The 18502-nt window shown below is 43.4% G+C and overlaps 1 protein-coding gene across 6 annotated transcripts in view; it reads left to right on the forward strand.

Moving 5' to 3' along the window:
• The window catches only part of SNX25 (sorting nexin 25), a 421363-nt gene that overhangs the window by 233651 nt on the left and 169210 nt on the right, over nt 1-18502 (forward strand). For all 6 annotated transcript variants that reach the window (XM_033943506.1, XM_033943498.1, XM_033943491.1 and 3 more), the window contains one exon: nt 12254-12418. In XM_033943506.1, coding sequence (XP_033799397.1) covers nt 12254-12418 — 165 coding nt within the window. The remainder of the gene's footprint in view (nt 1-12253; nt 12419-18502) is intronic.

Here is an 18502-nt window from a genome sequence, read left to right on the forward strand (position 1 = left end):
CTTCCAAAAATTCAGTCAAATTTACTTCTGTCGTGACCAACTGGTCCACCTCCTGGGCAGATTCTATTTTTTTTTTTGAGGAATGTAATAATAGTTATTTATTGGAAAATTTTCCGCATTTGCCAATCCCAGTACTTCTTTAAAAAACTTCCTTAATAAAATTTCAGGTGACAATAAATGAGTTACTGGGAAATTGACTAAGCGGAGATTTTTCGCTCTATTCATATTTTCCATAGATTCTATTTTAGAATGTATCACTGTGGAATCTTTAACAGCAGATACCGAGACAGTTTGAAGTGTATTACATTGAGTTTCCATAACATTTAATCGTTTATCCAAAGAATTTAAATTGGAGTCCACATTTTCTAATTTATGAGAAACTGACTGAGAAAAGTCCCCCATTTGTTTCATCGTTGTTTTGAGAAACCCTTCAACTCTAGAAATACTAACCATACATCTTTAAGGGTAATATCCTGTGTTTCCTCCGTTAGTGGATTTTCCTCCACTCCACCTGAAAAAATCAGTGGTTTAGGTATTTCAGTATAGACTAACTTATTAATATGAGTGGAGGATACCACTTGTCCGTTGGGTATAGTAGGATTTATATTCCTACTATCACTGGATACTGGGTGAAGGGGAGGAGTCCATTCGAGGGGACTCATTGAAGCTCCTGAGAAGGAGGAATCAATATTCTGTAGTACTACTGATGGAATTTCAGATAATAATGTTAAATGCCTGTCCATGGGACCAGATACAGCTGGTGTTGAACTTTTCAGTTTGATCTTCCTTTTCCCCATATTTAAATCTAAAGTAAGAGACTTATAAAAGTAAATAAATAATACCAACTTGGATTCAAACTCCCTGGCTCCTCGTGGCTCCCAAGGGGCCTTGCGTGCCCCTTAGGGCACGCCCCTTCGGCCACGCCCTGCAGCCGCGCAGCTGCAACCACGACAGCGGCTGCTCTTTAATCAGTTGCCGACGGACCCGATGACGTTAGGGGTCCGTCTCTGTCAATGCTTGCCAGCTAGGTCGAGGAGAAAAACGAACCGCTGCTGCAGGAGACTTGGGGGCAGCCAATAACTCTCCTCCGATATCCCTCCAGGTCAGAAACAAGCTCCCAAGATAGCCGCGGCAGCGGCTGCTCTTTAATTAATTGGAGACGGACCCGATGACGTCAGGGGTCCGTCTCTGACAATGCCTGCCAGCTAGGTCGAGGAGAAAAACGAACCGCTGCTGCAGGAGACTTGGGGGCAGCCAATAACTCTCCTCCGATATCCCTCCAGGTCAGAAACAAGCTCCCAAGATAGCCGCGGCAGCGGCTGCTCTTTAATTAATTGGAGACGGACCCGATGACGTCAGGGGTCCGTCTCTGACAATGCCTGCCAGCTAGGTCGAGGAGAAAAACGAACCGCTGCTGCAGGAGACTTGGGGGCAGCCAATAACTCTCCTCCGATATCCCTCCAGGTCAGAAACAAGCTCCCCCTCATATTGCATATTGGTCACACTGAATTGTTTCTGTTTTTTAAACAAAATATAATACTAGATAAAGGGAACACAACAGTTTTTAAATTAGTAATTTCATTATCCCAGGATAAGTAGGCAGCATATTCTCACACATGGGTGACATCACTGACAGTGCCCTGGTATGGACACTTTAAAATTGTATTGCCACTTTAAGTCTTTAGAAAGTTCACGATAGCCCGTACCACGCGAGTGCCTTCCCGCCTGATGTAGGTGCACGGTCCCTCAGTTTCTTGGTTTCAGCGGAGCTAAAAAGTCATGTTTCAACAGCCATTGAAATTTTTTCATTGCCTTCCTGCTCTTGCGGCTTGTGACTTTAGTTATTTTTTCTTTTATTCTTCTTTTGCTAACTGTTCTACAGTAACATTTTTTAAAAAGTTCTTTTTTTTTCTTTTCTTTTTTCCGTTCGCGGGCTCTCGGCCCAGCGGGGCCTCTTCGTCTGCTTCAACCATCATGTTCAATTTAGCAGAGGCAGTCTTCTTGTCCATGTTACGCCTGTCATGGGATTTAAAAAGTGCGGTTGCTATGCTCGGGCTATTTCCCTCACTGACCCTCACTGCTGGTGTCTCCAGTGTTTGGGACCTGATCAATATCCTGAGATGTGTGTGCGCTGTTCTACTTTACAAAAAAGGGCTTTGAAAAATCTAATTCTTCAGCAGCGTCATCTTTTCAGTGCCGCTATGGAAGGGGAGCCAATATCATCAAGGACACCGACTGCACTAACCAAGACGACACCGGCAGATTCACCCACGTTGACTCCGGTGTCGCCTTTCCCTTTACCCTCTGGGACTCAGGTCAAAGCTGCATTGAGTCAAATCATGCCAACCTCACAGAAGTTCCGTAAGCACATGGTCCCCATAGCGGTGAGTGCCTCTTCATTGGCATTTTACTCACCGACCGAGTCGTGGCACCAGCGGTACCGACGAGGAAGCCAACCGTTGGTACTGGTGCTCTCCCTCAAGCAGAAAATTGACAACCTGCTTAGGGAGGAATTAGGAGAGCATTTTCAATTGTTGGTGCTGACCCAGTTTGTGCCGCTGTTGACACTGACACTCCCGGTTCAGGTCAAGTATAAGCCTCTCACGACACCGACCACACCTGTTACTGCTGCTTCACCGTTGTGGATGTCCTCGATACGGGAGTCAAGCAATCCATCATCACAGCACCAGTCCTCCTCGACCCAGACTTCTCGAGAGGTCACTCCAGCAAGGTCAGGTAAGGTCTCACGTAAGTCTAAACACATCGAGACCTCGACACAGAGCTGCCGGCACCATTCCCAGCATAAATCATCATCCATACTACGAGATTCTGATTTGTTGGGAGATTTTGGAGCCACCATTTACCACTGAGGATGACTCTTCTGCTTCAGGTTCACCAAGTCACTCTCCAACTAGAGCCTCTTCTCCTTTTGAGAAACTCTCCTTCTAACCCTTCAGCAATGTCACTCAAAAACATATTGAACAGGATCAGCCCCAGCACCAAACCCTGAGGGACTCCACTACTCACCCTTCCTTCCTACAATCGACTTCCATTAACCACCACCCTCTGGCATCTGTCAGCCAGTTTCTAACCCAGTTCACCACTTTGGGTCCTAACTTCAGCCCTTCAAGTTTGTTCAACAGCCGCCTATGAGGAACTGTATCAAAGGCTTTGCTGAAATCTAAGTAAATTACATCTAGCATATGTTCTCAATCCAGCTCTCTGGTCACCCAATCAAAAAAATTCAATCAGGTTTGTTTGGCATGATTTACCTTTTGTAAAGCCATGTTGCCTTGGATCCTGTAACCCATTAGATTCAAGGAAGTATACTAAACTTTCTTTCAGCAACACTTCCATTATTTTTCCAACAACTGAAGTGAGGCTCACCAGCCTGTAGTTTCCCATTTCATCCCTGTGACCACTTTTGTGAATAGGGATCACATCCACTCCCGTCTCCAGAGATTTGTTGAACAAGTCTTTAATAGGACCCACCAGAACCTCTCTGAGCTCCCTCAGTATTCTGGGATGGATCCCTTCTGGTCCCATCGCTTTGTCCACCTCAAACACTCTCCTCCATGAATAGCACAGAATCTACTCCGTTTTCTCGTGTAACTTTGCCAGACAATCTCGGTCCTTCTCCAGGATTTTCTTCTGTGAACACAGAACAGAAGTATTTGTTTAGCACATTTGCTTTTTCCTCTTCACTCTCCACAAATTGGTTCCCAGCATCTTTTAGTTTAGCAATTCCATTTTTCATCTTCCTCCTTTCATTAATATATCTGAAAAAATTTTTGTCTCCCTCTTTTACATTTTTACCATTTGTTCTGCCTGTGCTTTCGCCAGATGTATCTCTCTCTTAGCTTCTTTCAGTTTCACCCTGTAGTCCTTTCTGCACTTCTCTTCTTGTTTTTTTTAATATTTCATGAACGTCAACTCTTTCGCCTTTATAGTTCTCTGCCACTAGTTTGGAGAACCATATCAGTTTCCTTTTTCTTTTTTTTTTATTTATTTTCTTCACATAAAGGTCCGTAGCCATTTTTATCACTCCTTTCAGCTTAGACCACTGTCTTTCCACTTCCTAACAGCTCTTTCTTCAGGTACTCTCCCATTTCATTAAAGTCCGTACGTTTGAAATCTAGGACTTTAAATATTGTGCGGCCGCTCTCCATTTTAGCCGTTATATCAAACCAAACCGTTTGATGATCACTACTTTCTAGGTGAGCACCCACTTGAACATTAGAGATACTCTTTTTGTGAGGACCAGATCCAATATTACTTTTTCTCTTGTGGGTTCCGTCACCATTTGAGCAGAGCCTCTTGAAAGGCATCCACAATCTCCCTACTTCTTTCCAATTCCACAGACGGAACATTCCAGTCCGCATCAGGCAGGTTGAAATCTCCCAACAGCAGCACCTCCTCTTTCCTTCCAAACTTTTGGATATCCACAATCAGATCCTTATCAATTTGCTGCGATTGAGTCAGAGGTCTGTAGACTACACCCACGTAGATAGAAGGGACACATTGGTGAAACCTAAAAAGAAGCCTCAGGCCTCTCAACCCTTCAAGCCTGCCTCTTCTTACCAAAGTAGGTTTGCTGCTAAGGCTGCTGCTCCTCCTCCACCTAGAAGACAGAAGCAACAACCACGTCAACAACCTAAGCAACCGGCTGCTCATCAAAAACCTACCAAGCCTTATTGATGTATTCCTTATGAGCATAGCCACAATTCCCATTATAATTTCTCTTCCTTAGCCGATAGGGGGGCAGCTTCAGTATTACATCAACCGTTAGGAGGTCATCACCGCCGATCTCTGGGTGTTAAACATTCATCAGGGTTACGTCCTTCACTTCCATACCCTTCCTCTGGATCATCCTTCAAGAAAGTCTGCTTCAAATCCTGCATAGTCCTCTCTTCTTCTCCAGGAGGTTCAATCTCTTCTCTTTCTCAGTGCCATGAAGGAAGTTCCTCTCTCTTAGCACAACCAGGGATTTTACTCCTGCTAGTTCTTAGTTCCAAAGAAGATGGGAGGCCTGCAACCCATTCTGGATGTCAGTGATTTCAACAAATTTCTCGTAAAGGAGAAATTCCAAATGCTCTCTCTCACCCTTCTCTATCCCCCTACTGGCTCAGAATGAATGGCTATGCTCTCTGGATCTCAAGGAAGCCTATACTCATATACCAATCCATTTGACTTCCCGCAAATACCTTCGCTTCAAAGTGAATCAGCGCCATTACCAATACAAGGTACTTCCGTTTGGCTTGGCATCTTCTCCCAGGGTCTTCACGAAGTGCTTGATTGTGGTAGAAGCAGCCTTCCGATCTCACGGTCTCCAGATTTTTTCTTATCTAGATGACTGGTTGATCAAGGCTTCATCATCTCAGGAGGTGGCTCTGGCGATGACTCATACCATATCTTTCCTTCAAGTCATGGGCTTCGAGATCATTTTCCCCAAGTCATCCCTGCACCCGACTCAACGTCTTGAGTTCATCAGGCTATTCTCAATACTACTCTCATAAGGGCGTTCCTTCCTCCAGATCGCCTAACCGCTCTGCTTCATCTCTGCCAGCAGATGTTTCATCTCCAAACAATCTCTGCCAGGCGCATGATAGTTCTCCTAGGCCACATGGCCTCAACAGTTCACGTGATACTACTTGCAAGACTGCATCTTCGCATTCCTCAATGGGCCCGAACTTCTCAATGGTCTCAAGTGACAGATCAGCTATCACAGCATATCTCTGTAACCTCATCTCTTCAACAGTCGTTCCACTAGTGCATGACCTCCTCCAATCTATCCAGAGGTCTCCTTTTCCACTTACTTCCTCATCAACAGGTGCTCATGATGGATGCTTCCCCATACTCCTGGGGAGCACACAAGAATGATCTTTAAATGCAGGACTATTGGACTGCCACAGAGCACAAATTTCACATCAATTTGCTCGAACTCAGAGCGATTTACTATGCACTGATAGCTTTCCAACATATTCCGAGCAATCAAGTCCTCCTCCTTTGCACGGACAATCAAGTAGCAATGCACTACATAAACAAGCAAGGAGGCAAGGGCTCTCTTCCACTTTGCCAGGAGGCTCAAAAGATCTGGCTTTGGGAGATGGCCTGCAACCTTTTCCTGAAGGCAGTCTACATTCAAGGCAAGCAGAATTCCTTGGCAGACAACCTCTGCAGAATTCTTCAGCCTCACGAATGGACACTCAGCTTGACAGCTTTCCAGTCCATCTTTGCACAATGGGGCACTCCGCAAGTGGATTTGTTTACAGCTCCACACAATAATAATAATAACTTTATTCTTGTATACCGCTCATCCATAATATTCCAGGCGGCTCACGAAGAACTGTACAATCAGTGAAGTATACATAAAATTCTGTAAAATATAATTATGAAATAAAAAGTAAAAGTATAGTTATGTAACAAACTTATCAAACAGGTATGTTTTTAAAAACTTTCTAAAAAATAATCAATTTTAAATGGTTGCAATTGAAGCAGGCTATTCAGGAGGGGTTCCCTGAATGGAAAGTTCTTAACTCTCAGTATAGTTTGGAATTCCTTTGCTTTCAGGCGGATTTCTTGGGTCACCAAGCCGCACAGTGGTATAAATTGTTGTATGGGTATTTGAATAATAAACAAAAAACTGTTCTTAGGGATATTTGGAGCATTGAAATTGGACACGTTTTTGGTCTTGGAGAATAAAAACTACAAGATCAACATCTATGAGGCATACCTGGTTCTTTTTGTTGCATAGAGCTTTTTGGACCCCAGTTCGTTTTCAGAAGTTGGATAGCTCTAGGTCCAATAGATGCTGGCATTGTGGTTTAGAAGCTGGGACATTAGATCATTTATTTTTTTTTCTGTCCCTATATAAATGCCTTTTGGAAGTTAATTTGGTTCCAAATTAATTCATTGTTAGAAAATCATGTTGCCCTCTCATATGATGCTATATTATTTGGTACATCTATGAGATTCAAAAGCCCAATTTCTGCAAATAATAATAAACTTTTATTAATATTGACAGGGGTTGCCATTCAACAGATTACTGGAAACTGGAAAGATTATACTAAACTTAATTACACCTTTTGGTGGAATTCAAGTATGTCATATTTACAAAATGGAGAGGGTGCTTGCCATGCAACAAGGAAATTATCATAAGTTTAAAAAGATTTGGGGGTCATTGATTACTTATTCTAATAAGAACATAAGAAGTTGCCTCCGCTGAGTCAGACCAGAGGTCCATCTTGCCCAGCGGTCCGCACCCGCGGCGGCCCATCAGGCCTGATTGCCTGATCAGTGTCCCTGATTAATTTTGTAACTGCCTCTAATCCTCTCCCTATAACCTACCTCTACTCCTATCTGTACCCCTCAATCCCTTTGTCTTCCAGGTACCTATCCAAACCTTCTTTGAAGCTCTGTAGCGTGCTCCTGCTTATCACATCCTCCGGTAGCGCGTTCCATGTATCCACCATCTTAAACACCTTGGTATTAGATAAGGTATGGGGTGGGTGGGATTGGGAAAGATAATAATTGTTAATTGTTTTAGTATTAATAAATGGGTGGGTGGGAATGGATTCTTTTATATTTATATATTTTAAGGATTATAAGTAAGATTGTCAAGTGATTTGTTTAAAAATTTTTCTGATTGAATATTATACACTTGTTGTAAGACTTGAAAATGAATAAAGATTAAAAAAAAAAAAACTTTCTAAAAATATTATAGGAATACATTTGGGAAATCAAAGGGCTTAACCAAAAGTTCATTTTTCCTAATTAGAAAGCCAAATGTCTTATTCAAAAATCTCCTGTAACGACAAGCCTTAACAGAAGGGTACATTGACATAAAATCATTACGGGTATTTTTTGATGATCTGTAAAAGTTAAATTGGGAGGATAGGTACCCCGAGGCCAGACCAAAAAGAGCTTTAAAGCAAAACCAGCCAAATTTTAAAAGGATGCGTGCTTCGAAAGATAACTAATGTAATTGCTGGTAAAAAAGACTGATGTGGTCATATTTCTTTAGGCCAAAAATTAGGCGAACTGCCGTATTCTGTAATAATCGAATACAATTTAAATTTTTCTTATAGGATACCAGATAGATAATATTACAGTAGTCAAGATCAGACAGAATTAAATACTGTACCAAAAGTCTGAAAGAAGCAAAGTCAAAATATCTTTTAATAGTTCGGAGTTTCCAGAGAATCGTAAAACATTTCTTTATCCTAAGATCTATCTGTATGATCTTTGAATGATAGGTGGCGATCTAATATAACCCCCAATATCCTAATTGAGGGGACGATGTCAAAAGTTTTATCATTGATTAGAAATTTTTTATCTAAAATAATATCGTTAGAACTGGCAAGAAAAAAGTTTGTTTTTTCTGAATTAAGTTTAAGTTGCCCCAGTTCTGCTCCAGACTTTACTCATCTCACCGTCTGGAAGCAGATGCGTTTCTGCTAGATTGGATGCAAATGTTTCTGTATGTGTTTCCTCCCACTCCTCTCATCTTGAAAACTCTTTTCAAACTCTAGCAGGAGTCAGCCACCATGATACTCAGCTCCTCGGTGGCCCAGGCAGCATTGTTTCTCCCTTCTACTTCAACTTAGCACCAGGGAGACCATACTTCTTCCAATTTTTCCTTTTCTGCTTTTACAAAATCAAGGAGCTATTCTTCATTCCAACCTGCAATTGATACACCTGAAAGCTTGGTATCACTTGGATTGAACTCAGCCGAATTACATCTCTCTCAGCCTGTCCACAGTATTATCGATGCCTCCAGGAAGCCAGCCATTCAACAATGTTATCAACAAAAGTGGACTCTGTTTTCTTCCTGGTGTCTTCTGCATCATTATGATCCTATTTCCTTGTCAGTTGATCTTGTGTTAGATTATTTGCTTCATCTCTTGGACTCTGGACTCAAATCAACATCTATTTAGAGTCCATCTCAGTGCTATTACAGCTTTCCATCTTCCAGTTGAGGATAAACCTCTCACGGCTCATCCTTTAGTCTCCAGATTCATGAAGGGACTTTTCAATGTAAAACCACCTCTCAAACCTCCTCCAGTAGTCTGGGACCTTAATGTGGTTCTTTCCAGGTTGATGAAGCCACCGTTTGAACCAATGGCTACAGCTCATCTCAAGTTTCTTACCTGGAAAGTTGATTTTCTAATCTCTCTCACTTCAGCTTGGAGAGTTAGTGAGTTACAAGCATTGGTGACAGATCCTCCTTTCACAGTTTTCCACCATGACAAAGTGATTCTGTGCACCCATCCAAAGTTTCTACCAAAAGTTGTTACTGATTTTCATCTCAATCAATCGATTGTACTTCCAGTTTTCTTTCTTATGCCCCATTCTCATGCAGGAGAAACGGTGCTTCACACTCTGTAAATTTGCTTTGCCCTACTATATCAACAGGACAAAACCACATAGAACATCTCTCCAACTGTTCATCTCTTTTGATCCTAACAAATTGGGGCATCCTGTTTCAAAGAGAACGATTTCCAACTGGTTGGAGGCCTGTTTCTCGTTCTGTTATGCTCAGACTGGACTTTAACTGGAGAGTCGTGTCACAACTCACAAGCTTTCCTTAGATCGATTCCTATTGAAGAAATCTGCCATCTGGTCCTCAGTTCATACCTTCACCTTCCAGATGGTATGGATGTTTCGGCCAGTCAGTTTTGCAAAATTTATTTTCTTAAAGGCCAACTCTCTTAAAGGCCAAGTTAGCTTGGAGGTCACCCATGTGTGAGAATATGCTGTCCGCTTGTCCAGGAACAGCAGGCAGATATTCTCACAACCTACCCCCCTCCCCTGGTTTGCTTCTTAGCTGGCTTATCTGAACTGAGAGACTGTGCTCCTATGTCGGGCGGGAAGGCACTCGCGCATGCGTGGTGTGGGCTACCACAAACTTTCTAAAGACTTAAAGTGGCGATACACTTTTAAAATATCCGTACCGGGGCTCCATCGGTGACGTCACCCATGTGAGAATATCTGCCTGCTGTCCCTGGATAACATCTGTTTTTATCACCCATGTGAAAAAGTAACTGTCATATAGACTTAATAATTGCAACCAACCACTTCCTGTAATTTGAAATCAGTCTTTCCCTTTGCTGTTCAGCAATCTTAGCCCACTCTTCTTTGTAGGCCTGCATTAATTCAGACACATTTTTGCCAAATTCATGCATCAGCTGCTCATTTCAGGTCATGCCACTAGGCCAATCCAAAACTTTCATTTTGTTCCTCCTCAGCAGCTCAAAGGTAGACTTGGAATAAAGAGGCTGGTGCAACGGTGTGAGAAATGTGTTGAAAAGGAAGGTGATTATGAAAAAAAAGACATACAATTTGTATCTTTAATTGAATTATATATCTCAAAATACTCAATTTGATGTTACTTTTTGAAAGCTCTCATGTGTATATGTGGAGGGGCATAATGAAAAACAATGTCTAAGTCCCCTTTTGGCCTAAGGCCCTAGGTGCACAAAGTAGGCAGCAGGGATAAGTCCATTCTTGAAAAAAAGTCCAAAATGTGTTTTTTTTTCCGAGAATGGCCTACCTGTATATTCAGGAGTTTAATCGCCCAGACCGCCACTATGTCTACCTTTTAAACCCTATTCTAAAAAAAAAAATCATTCAAGTCTCAAACGCCCAAAACAAGACCTTTTAGGCGTGGGAGAAACCAGTCCTTCACCTAAAAGCACGATTCTCTAACTGGCGTCTGTCATAAGCGCCGGTTAGAGAATTGTGGAACTGTTTCCCCCCTGCAATGATCACGGCAGGAGGGATGCCCAGTCCCTCCTGCCTGAAGCCGCTACGACCAATCTCTCCTGCCGACACCCCCCCCGTCCAACAATGTTTCCCAGCAGGAAGGATGGCCAATCCTTCCTGCCAATGCCCCCTACTTGAAAGTTTGCCCCACCACCACCACCCCCCGGGATGCACCAGGGAAAGGCCTAAGGCCTGATTGGGTGGTGGGTATGTCCAGGAGTGGGTGGCGGTGAACTTTCGGGGAGTGGGGTTGTTGGCAGGTGGGATTAGGCATCCCTCCTGCTGGGGAACATTGTCGGGGGTTGTTGGCAGGAGGAATTGGGTGCCTCTCCTGCCGGAGAACATTGGGGGAGTGTTTTGGGGATAGTGGCAGGAGAAATTGGGCTTCTCTCCTGCTGGGGAACATTTGAGGGGGGTCCTGCCGTGATCAGGTCAGCGGCTCAATCCGGAAAGTATACCTGTTTGACTTGGCTAAGTTAAAACGTATAAGTTTCATCTAGGCAACCTGTCAAAATTTTTGATTATGGCTGCCGGATGACTAAATCTAGGTTGACCCACATCCTGTCCACCTTCTGCCTTACCCACTCCTCCAAAAATGCCCCTTTTCCTTCTGGGCGCACAGAGGCAGGGAAAAGGCCTAAGCTAGTTTTAGATACGTCTAAAACCGATTTAGGTATTTTTTTATTCTTTATTTTTTTTAAATTATGAGCCGCATGATGTATATGGAGGTTCTTCAAAATGTTTTCACACTTTCGTATGTTTGTGGGAAATGGTTGGAGTGAGAGTAGTGGTAAGAGGGCATGTCTTAGAATGTCATGTGACTAGTCAAGCAAGCTGGCTCACCTTGACATTCTATGACATGCCCTCTTACCACTTCTCCCACCCCAAACATTTCCCACAAAAATATGAAAGCATCTTCAGCTACTCGTTGATATAACTATTCTAATCCTACAGTCTAATTTTATGTACCATATTTTGATCTCCTATCACTTAACTTCAAATGTGTATACTTGTATGGTTGTCTTTCTTAATTCCATTGGTAGAAAATTTGCATTGTTAACTGCCGGCAAATTCAGGATTTTAATTCTAATTCATTTGTTTGATTGAAATGCTTAACTTGTGTATGCTGCCTATATCATGCTTATATCCTTAAGTACAGTAGACCATGCTGGAAGAGGATGACCATGTAACAGATCTGTCAGCAAATGAGTATATACCTCTTCCACTGGCAGCAAAGCCTGTGATAGGAAGAATAAATTCAGGAGCAGCCTAGTTGTCAGGCTGCAGCCTAGCACCCTGAGGTTGCAGGTTCAAGCCCAGTGCTGCTCCTTGTGACCCTGGGAAAGTCACTTAACATTTCATTGCCCCATGTACATTAGTCAGATTGTGAGCCCACTGGAAAAGGAAGAAATGCTTGTATACCTGAATATAAACTGCTTAGGCTATCAATGGTGTATAAATAGATTAATAAATATTTGTTTGTTTCCAGATGGAGAGTTGTCAATGTGATGTCGAAACTTTGGTGGAGTGCAGTAATACAATTAATGAACAGGCTAGTTATGCTGCAAATAAATTGCGTCAGCTAAATGAGAAACTGGACTACAAGAGGCAGGCACTCAATTCTATCATCAATGCGCCCAAGCCTGATAAAAAGGCAAGTCTTCTTTTATCTGCAGAAATGTTGCTTTCCCTTGTCTTCTGGTTCATTTACAACAATGAATTGCCAATATTTTCTTTCACTTCAACATTTTTGGGATGCCATCTTGTTAAAGAGCCCAAATGTTGGGATATTTAGAATCACCTGATCTGGCAACTCTAAATCTGAAAATAATGGATGTGCTTTATGTTTTTTCCAAAGGTCAATTTTTGTAAAGTAAAAATACCAGAAACTCACTCAGCTGAGACCAGAAATAAGATTAAATAATGAAGTTGGTTTAGTGAAAGAGTAAATTTGATAATTACAAAGAAGATTATTTACATACCAAGAATCTGCATCACTGGAGGCTTTATAAGCACAACTTTATTACAGTAAAGCTCTTCTCTAGACCCTATCTCTTAATTCTACATCTGTCTAATTTAGAGAGTTGCGCGGGGACAGAAATCCCACCCGTCCCCGCCAAAGTCCCACCCGTCCCCACCCGTCCCCGTGAGGAATCCCTCCATCCCCACCCGTCCCCGTGAGGAATCCCTCCGTCCCCACCCGTCCCCGTGAGGAATCCCCTCCGTCCCCACCCGTCCCCGCGAGGAATCCCCTCCGTCCCCGCCCGTCCATATAAACTTCAGAAAGTTATTTCATTTAATTATGCTACTGAATTAAAGGCTCTGGTAGAAACCCATTTACAAATAAGCAAAAAGACTTTATTAATTTGAAAATATTAATTGGGAAGAATACATACTTTGCAAATGGGTTTCTACCAGAGCCTCTAATGTTTATAAATTTTTATCAACACAACTAATATACTACTTTATCCTGAAGCAAAATAAAAAAAAAGAAATATAATTCTTTTCCTACCTTTGTTGCCTGGTTTCTGCTTTCCTCATGTTCTCATTCAATTCCTTCCATCCACTGTCTCTCTTCCTTCTGCATCTTCCATTTGCTCTGTTACTGTGCCTCTCCCTTTCTTCCCCCTTCCAAATTGGTCTGGCACCCATCTTCTTCTCTCCGCTCCCCCATAGTCTGGCATCTGTCTTCTTCCCTGCCAGTGTCTTCTCCCTACTCTCTCTTCCCCATTTCCTTTCAGCGTCCTTCTCCCCCCCATCTTCCCCATGTCCTGTCAGCGTCCTTCTCCCCCCTCTGTCTTCCACATGTGCTTTCAGTGTCCTTCTCCCCCCTCTGCTTCCCCATGTCCTTTCAGCGTCCTTCTCCCTCTCTGTCTTCCCCATGGCCTTTCAGCGTCCTTCTCCACCCACCCCCCCGTCTTCCCCATGTCCTTTCAGCGTCCTTCTCCCCCCCTTTGTCTTCCCCATGTGCTTTCAGCATCCTTCTCCCCCCTCTGTCTTCCACAAGTGCTTTCAGAGTCCTTCCCCCCCCCCGCCCTTCCCATGGCCTTTCAGCGTCCTTCTCCACCCCTTTGTCTTCCCCATGTCCTTTCAGCGTCCTTCTCCACCCCTTTGTCTTCCCCATGTGCTTTCAGCATCCTTCTCCCCCTCTGTCTTCCACAAGTGCTTTCAGATTCCTTCACCCCCCCTCCCCCGCCCTTCCCATGGCCTTTCAGCGTCCTTCTCCACCCCTTTGTATTCCCCATGTGCTTTCAGCGTCCTTCTCCCTCCTCTGTCTTCAAGTGCTTTCAGAGTCCTTCCCCCCCTCCTCCCGTCTTCCCCATGGCCTTTCAGCGTCCTTCTCCCCACTCCTTCTCTACCGCCCCGGGTGCAGTACAGCCGGCCAGGTCCCCTTACTTTTGTGGCACTTCCCCGACCGACTGACAACAGCCCCGGTCCGACAAACCTCCCTGCCCTTAACTGCGAATCTAAATTACCTTATTACAGCTGCTGTAAGAAGATAATTTAGATTCGCGGCTACAGGGCAGGGAGGATTGTCGGACCGGGGCTGTTGTCGGTCGGTCGGTCGGGGAAGTGCCACAAAAGTAAGGGGACCTGGCCGGCTGTGCTGCAACCGGGGCGGGGTGTGGCGGGGCGGGGCGGACCGCCCCCTCCCTTGGTAGCCACTCGAACCGCGAGGCTACTCTCCTCCTTACCTGCACTGCCTGCAGCACAGAGCCAAACGGAAGTCTTCCCGACGTCAGCGCTGACGTCGGGAAGACTTCCGTTCGGCTCTGTGCTGCAAGCAGAGAAGGTAGGGAGAAGAGCCGCGCGACTGAGTACATCCAGCCCCGCAGGAACCCCGCGACCCTCGGAGGCGTCCCCACGGGATCCCCGCTACCCTAGGGGGCGTCCCCACGGGATCCCTGCGACCCTAGGGGCGTCCCCACGGGATCCCCGTGACCCAAAGGGGGAACCCGCGGGATGCCCGCGGGTCCCGCGGGATTCCCGTCGTCCCCGTTCCCGTGCAGCTCTCTAGTCTAATTCCTGTGTATTAATTTCTTCCTAACTACAACCAAATGTAAATATATATATATATATATAAATAAATATATATATATATATATATATATATATATATATATATATATATATATATATATATATATATATATATATATATACACTGTGTGTGTGTATATATGTGTGTGTATATATATATATATATATATATATATATATCTTGCTATTCCTAAACATAAACATAGAAAAATGGCAGATAAAGACCAAAAGGCTCATCTAGTCTGCCCATCCGCAGTAACCATTATCTCTTTCTCTCTCTGAGAGATCCCACGTGCCTATCCCAGGCCCTCTTGAATTCAGATACAGTCTCTGTTTCCACCACCTCTTCTGGGAGACTGTTCACGCATCTACCATCCTTTCTGTAAAAAAGTATTTCCTTAGATTACTCTGGAGCCTATCACCTCTTAACTTCATCCTATGCCCTCTCATTACAGAGTTTCCTTTCAAATGAGAGAGACACTACTCATGCATATTAAGTCTGTCCCCATATGCATTATCACGAAGACCACACACCATTTTAGTAGCTTTCCTCTGGACTGACTCCATCCTTTTTATATCTTTTTGAAGGTGTAGCCTTCAAAACACAATATTCTAACTGAGGTCTCAACAGAGTCTTATACAGAGGCATCAATACCTCCTTTTTCCAACTGGTGAGCATGGGTCAGGGCCAGATTTAGATGAAAAGAGGCCCTAGGCTATTCCACTTATGAGGCCCTTTCACCTCCCATTTTTAAGTTTGTAAATTACATGAGAGATAATAAAATACATCATTACTGTGATATATATCAATATGTTAAATGAAACATGTTGTTATTGGTACTAACCTTTATAAAAAATGTGACACAGATAATAAATAAAAAAAAGTCGAGAACACTTATTTGGACATTTATTCTCAGCACCATATATAGTACTTGTAACAATAACTAATCAAACATAACACACAACATTGCCCCTTCCTATGTCCATAGTGCCCCCAGTGCGTCCTTCCTCACCTTACCCCCCCCTCCGATGCCCGCCTGCCTCCCATCCCCCTTCCACTGAACCCCCCCCCCCCCCCCCCCGATGCCAGTCTGGGCCTCCATGTCTTGACGGATCCACGTTTTGCCTCTCTCCCCACGGGGCTGGCTTTGCCCAGCTGTTTCCGGACTGACGTCTTTCCCTCCCCAAACCTTCTCCCAGGGCGAGAAAAAGAAAGGGAGAAGCCGAGTCGGTGCCCTGTTGCGGCTGGAGCCAGTTCCGATCCCGAAGCATAGAATTTCTCCTTATTTTCGGTTCAGTGTTTTAGTGTTCACTGTTTTTAGAATAGTGTAATTTTAATTTTGCTTACAATTTGAATGTAGGCCCCTCTTGATCTTGAGGCCCTAGGCTGAAGCCTAGTTAGCCTATAGGAAAATCCGGCCCTGACATGGGTACACAAGCGCACGCTTTAAGCAGCAGTTGCCAATTAAGCTGCTAGCTTTTGCTCTAGGTGTGCAAAAAGTACATGGTAAATAACACATGATGCAAATTTTATTAAAATAGTTATTTCGTTTATTAATTGTCATAATGGACCTCATAAGATTAGTTTTTGCGTCACCAGGAGGTCTTTACAGACGTCAAATGCTGGCCTTTCTGACAAAGATCTCAAATCTGAGAATTCATTGCTCCCCAATATGTACCTTTTGTCCTGCATGACATCATTACTTGTTAACCAATCCATTAACAGAGGCTGTCCTTAAATTTGGACAAAGAATTTCCTTTTAACATGGAATAAAAGTTTCAGAAATCATATTTTTGTTTACATTCATTTCTAAATATACATAAACATTTCATAACATAGCCAAAACTTTAAATCTAAATCTACTTATCTGTTCCAGGAGAGCCTACACTGCATTTCAAAAGCGCTGAAAAATTATTGTCTCTATCAGCACAGAAAAAAAAGGAAGAGGGATATTCCCCCTCCTGCCCTGTTCTTTGCAAAAACTGACAGTTTCAAATTTCACTGATACACAAACTCAGAACCCCCCCCCAGACCCCTCCCTATGCTGGTGGGCCTCTAGAGGGTTTCCATGGTAACAGTATTCCTAACTTTAACCTAACCATTTCCAGATGTTGCCTCAGGACTTCTCCTTAGAGTTCCTTCAGGTTTAAAATATATAAAATATTAGAAATTAAGTACACACCATTCTTTCACATATCTTTCATACATCCATCATTCGTTCAGGGCCCCTTTCATCAACAACACGATATATTACATTCATACTTAATATATATTATATCTCAGTTTGGAATACGGAGTCTAATATGCTCTTCCTAACCGGCCTAAGCACATCTGTTGTCAATTAAAATCACGAGAGGCTCAAGGCGGGGAAAAAACCTGAACAAAGATAGAGAGAGAGAGAGAAACATGGAGGCAGTTTCATACCTCCATGTATTATATATATCCTGATTTCCTCTGGCTTAATAGCAAAGTACATAAGGAGAATATTATTATGCTTTTCCTTAATATTAATCTGTAGTGTGTTTTTCTGGCCTGGGCTACATCCATATTCAGATTTTTATTCACCAACTTTTCGTATGCTTCTATTGGGCGTGTCCTTAACACATATGCTTGTATCTAACTAGAGTTATCCAGAATTATACCAAAAGCGGGCATTTTTGTAGAAAAACTCCATAAAATACTCCACAAACACATCTTATTCATTATCCATTCTATAGCGCCCCCTAGAGTCCACGAGTGCCACTACTACTCACTGGCCATACCTCTTCCTATGCAACCTAGCATCCTTCTAGCTTTCGTCGTCACCTTTTCAACCTGTTTGGCCACCTTAAGTGAGTTCATCACATACAATCAATTGTCCTTCCAATTTTCTTTCCTAAGCCCCATTCTCATGCAGGTAAAACGGCGCTTCACACTCTGGACTGTAAATGTGCTTTGGCCTACTATATTGACAGGACAAAGCCACATAGAATATCTCCCCAACTGTTCATCTCATTTTATCTTAACAAATTGGGGAATCCTGTTTCCAAGAGAACGATTTCCAACTGGTTGGGGATCTGTATCTTGTTCTGTTATGCTCAGACTGGACTGCACCTGGAGAGTCGTATCACAGCTCACAAGGTCCGAGCTATGGCAGCTTCTGTAGCTTTCCTTAGATCTACTCCTATTGAGGAAATCTGTAAGGCTGCTACCTGGTCCTTGGTTCATACCTTCACCTCTCATTACTGCCTGGAAGTTTTTTTCAGAGGGGATGGGCATTTCAGTCAGTCAGTTTTGCAAAATTTATTTTCTTAAAGGCCAACTCTCCCACCATCCCATTCTAGTTAGCTTGGAGGTCACCCATGTGTGAGAATATGCTGTCTGCTTGTCGTGGGAAAAAGCACAGTTACTTACTGTAACAGGTGTTATCCAAGGACAGCAGGCAGATATTCTCACAACCCACCCACCTCCCCTGGTTGGCTTCTTAGCTGGCTTATCTGAACTGAGGGACCACGTACCTATGTCAGACCTGAATGCGCTCGTGCATGTGCGTTGTGGGCTATCTTTCTAGAGACTTAAAGTGGCAATACACTTTTAAAGTGTCCGTACTGGGGTTCCATCGGTGATGTCACTCATATGTGAGAATATCTGCCTGCTGTTCCTGGATAACACCTGTTACAGTTTAACTATGCATAATTCACAGTCTGAATGTCTGAG

The sequence above is a fragment of the Geotrypetes seraphini genome, chromosome 1, assembly GCF_902459505.1.
Source record: "Geotrypetes seraphini chromosome 1, aGeoSer1.1, whole genome shotgun sequence".
Classification (NCBI taxonomy): domain Eukaryota; kingdom Metazoa; phylum Chordata; class Amphibia; order Gymnophiona; family Dermophiidae; genus Geotrypetes; species Geotrypetes seraphini.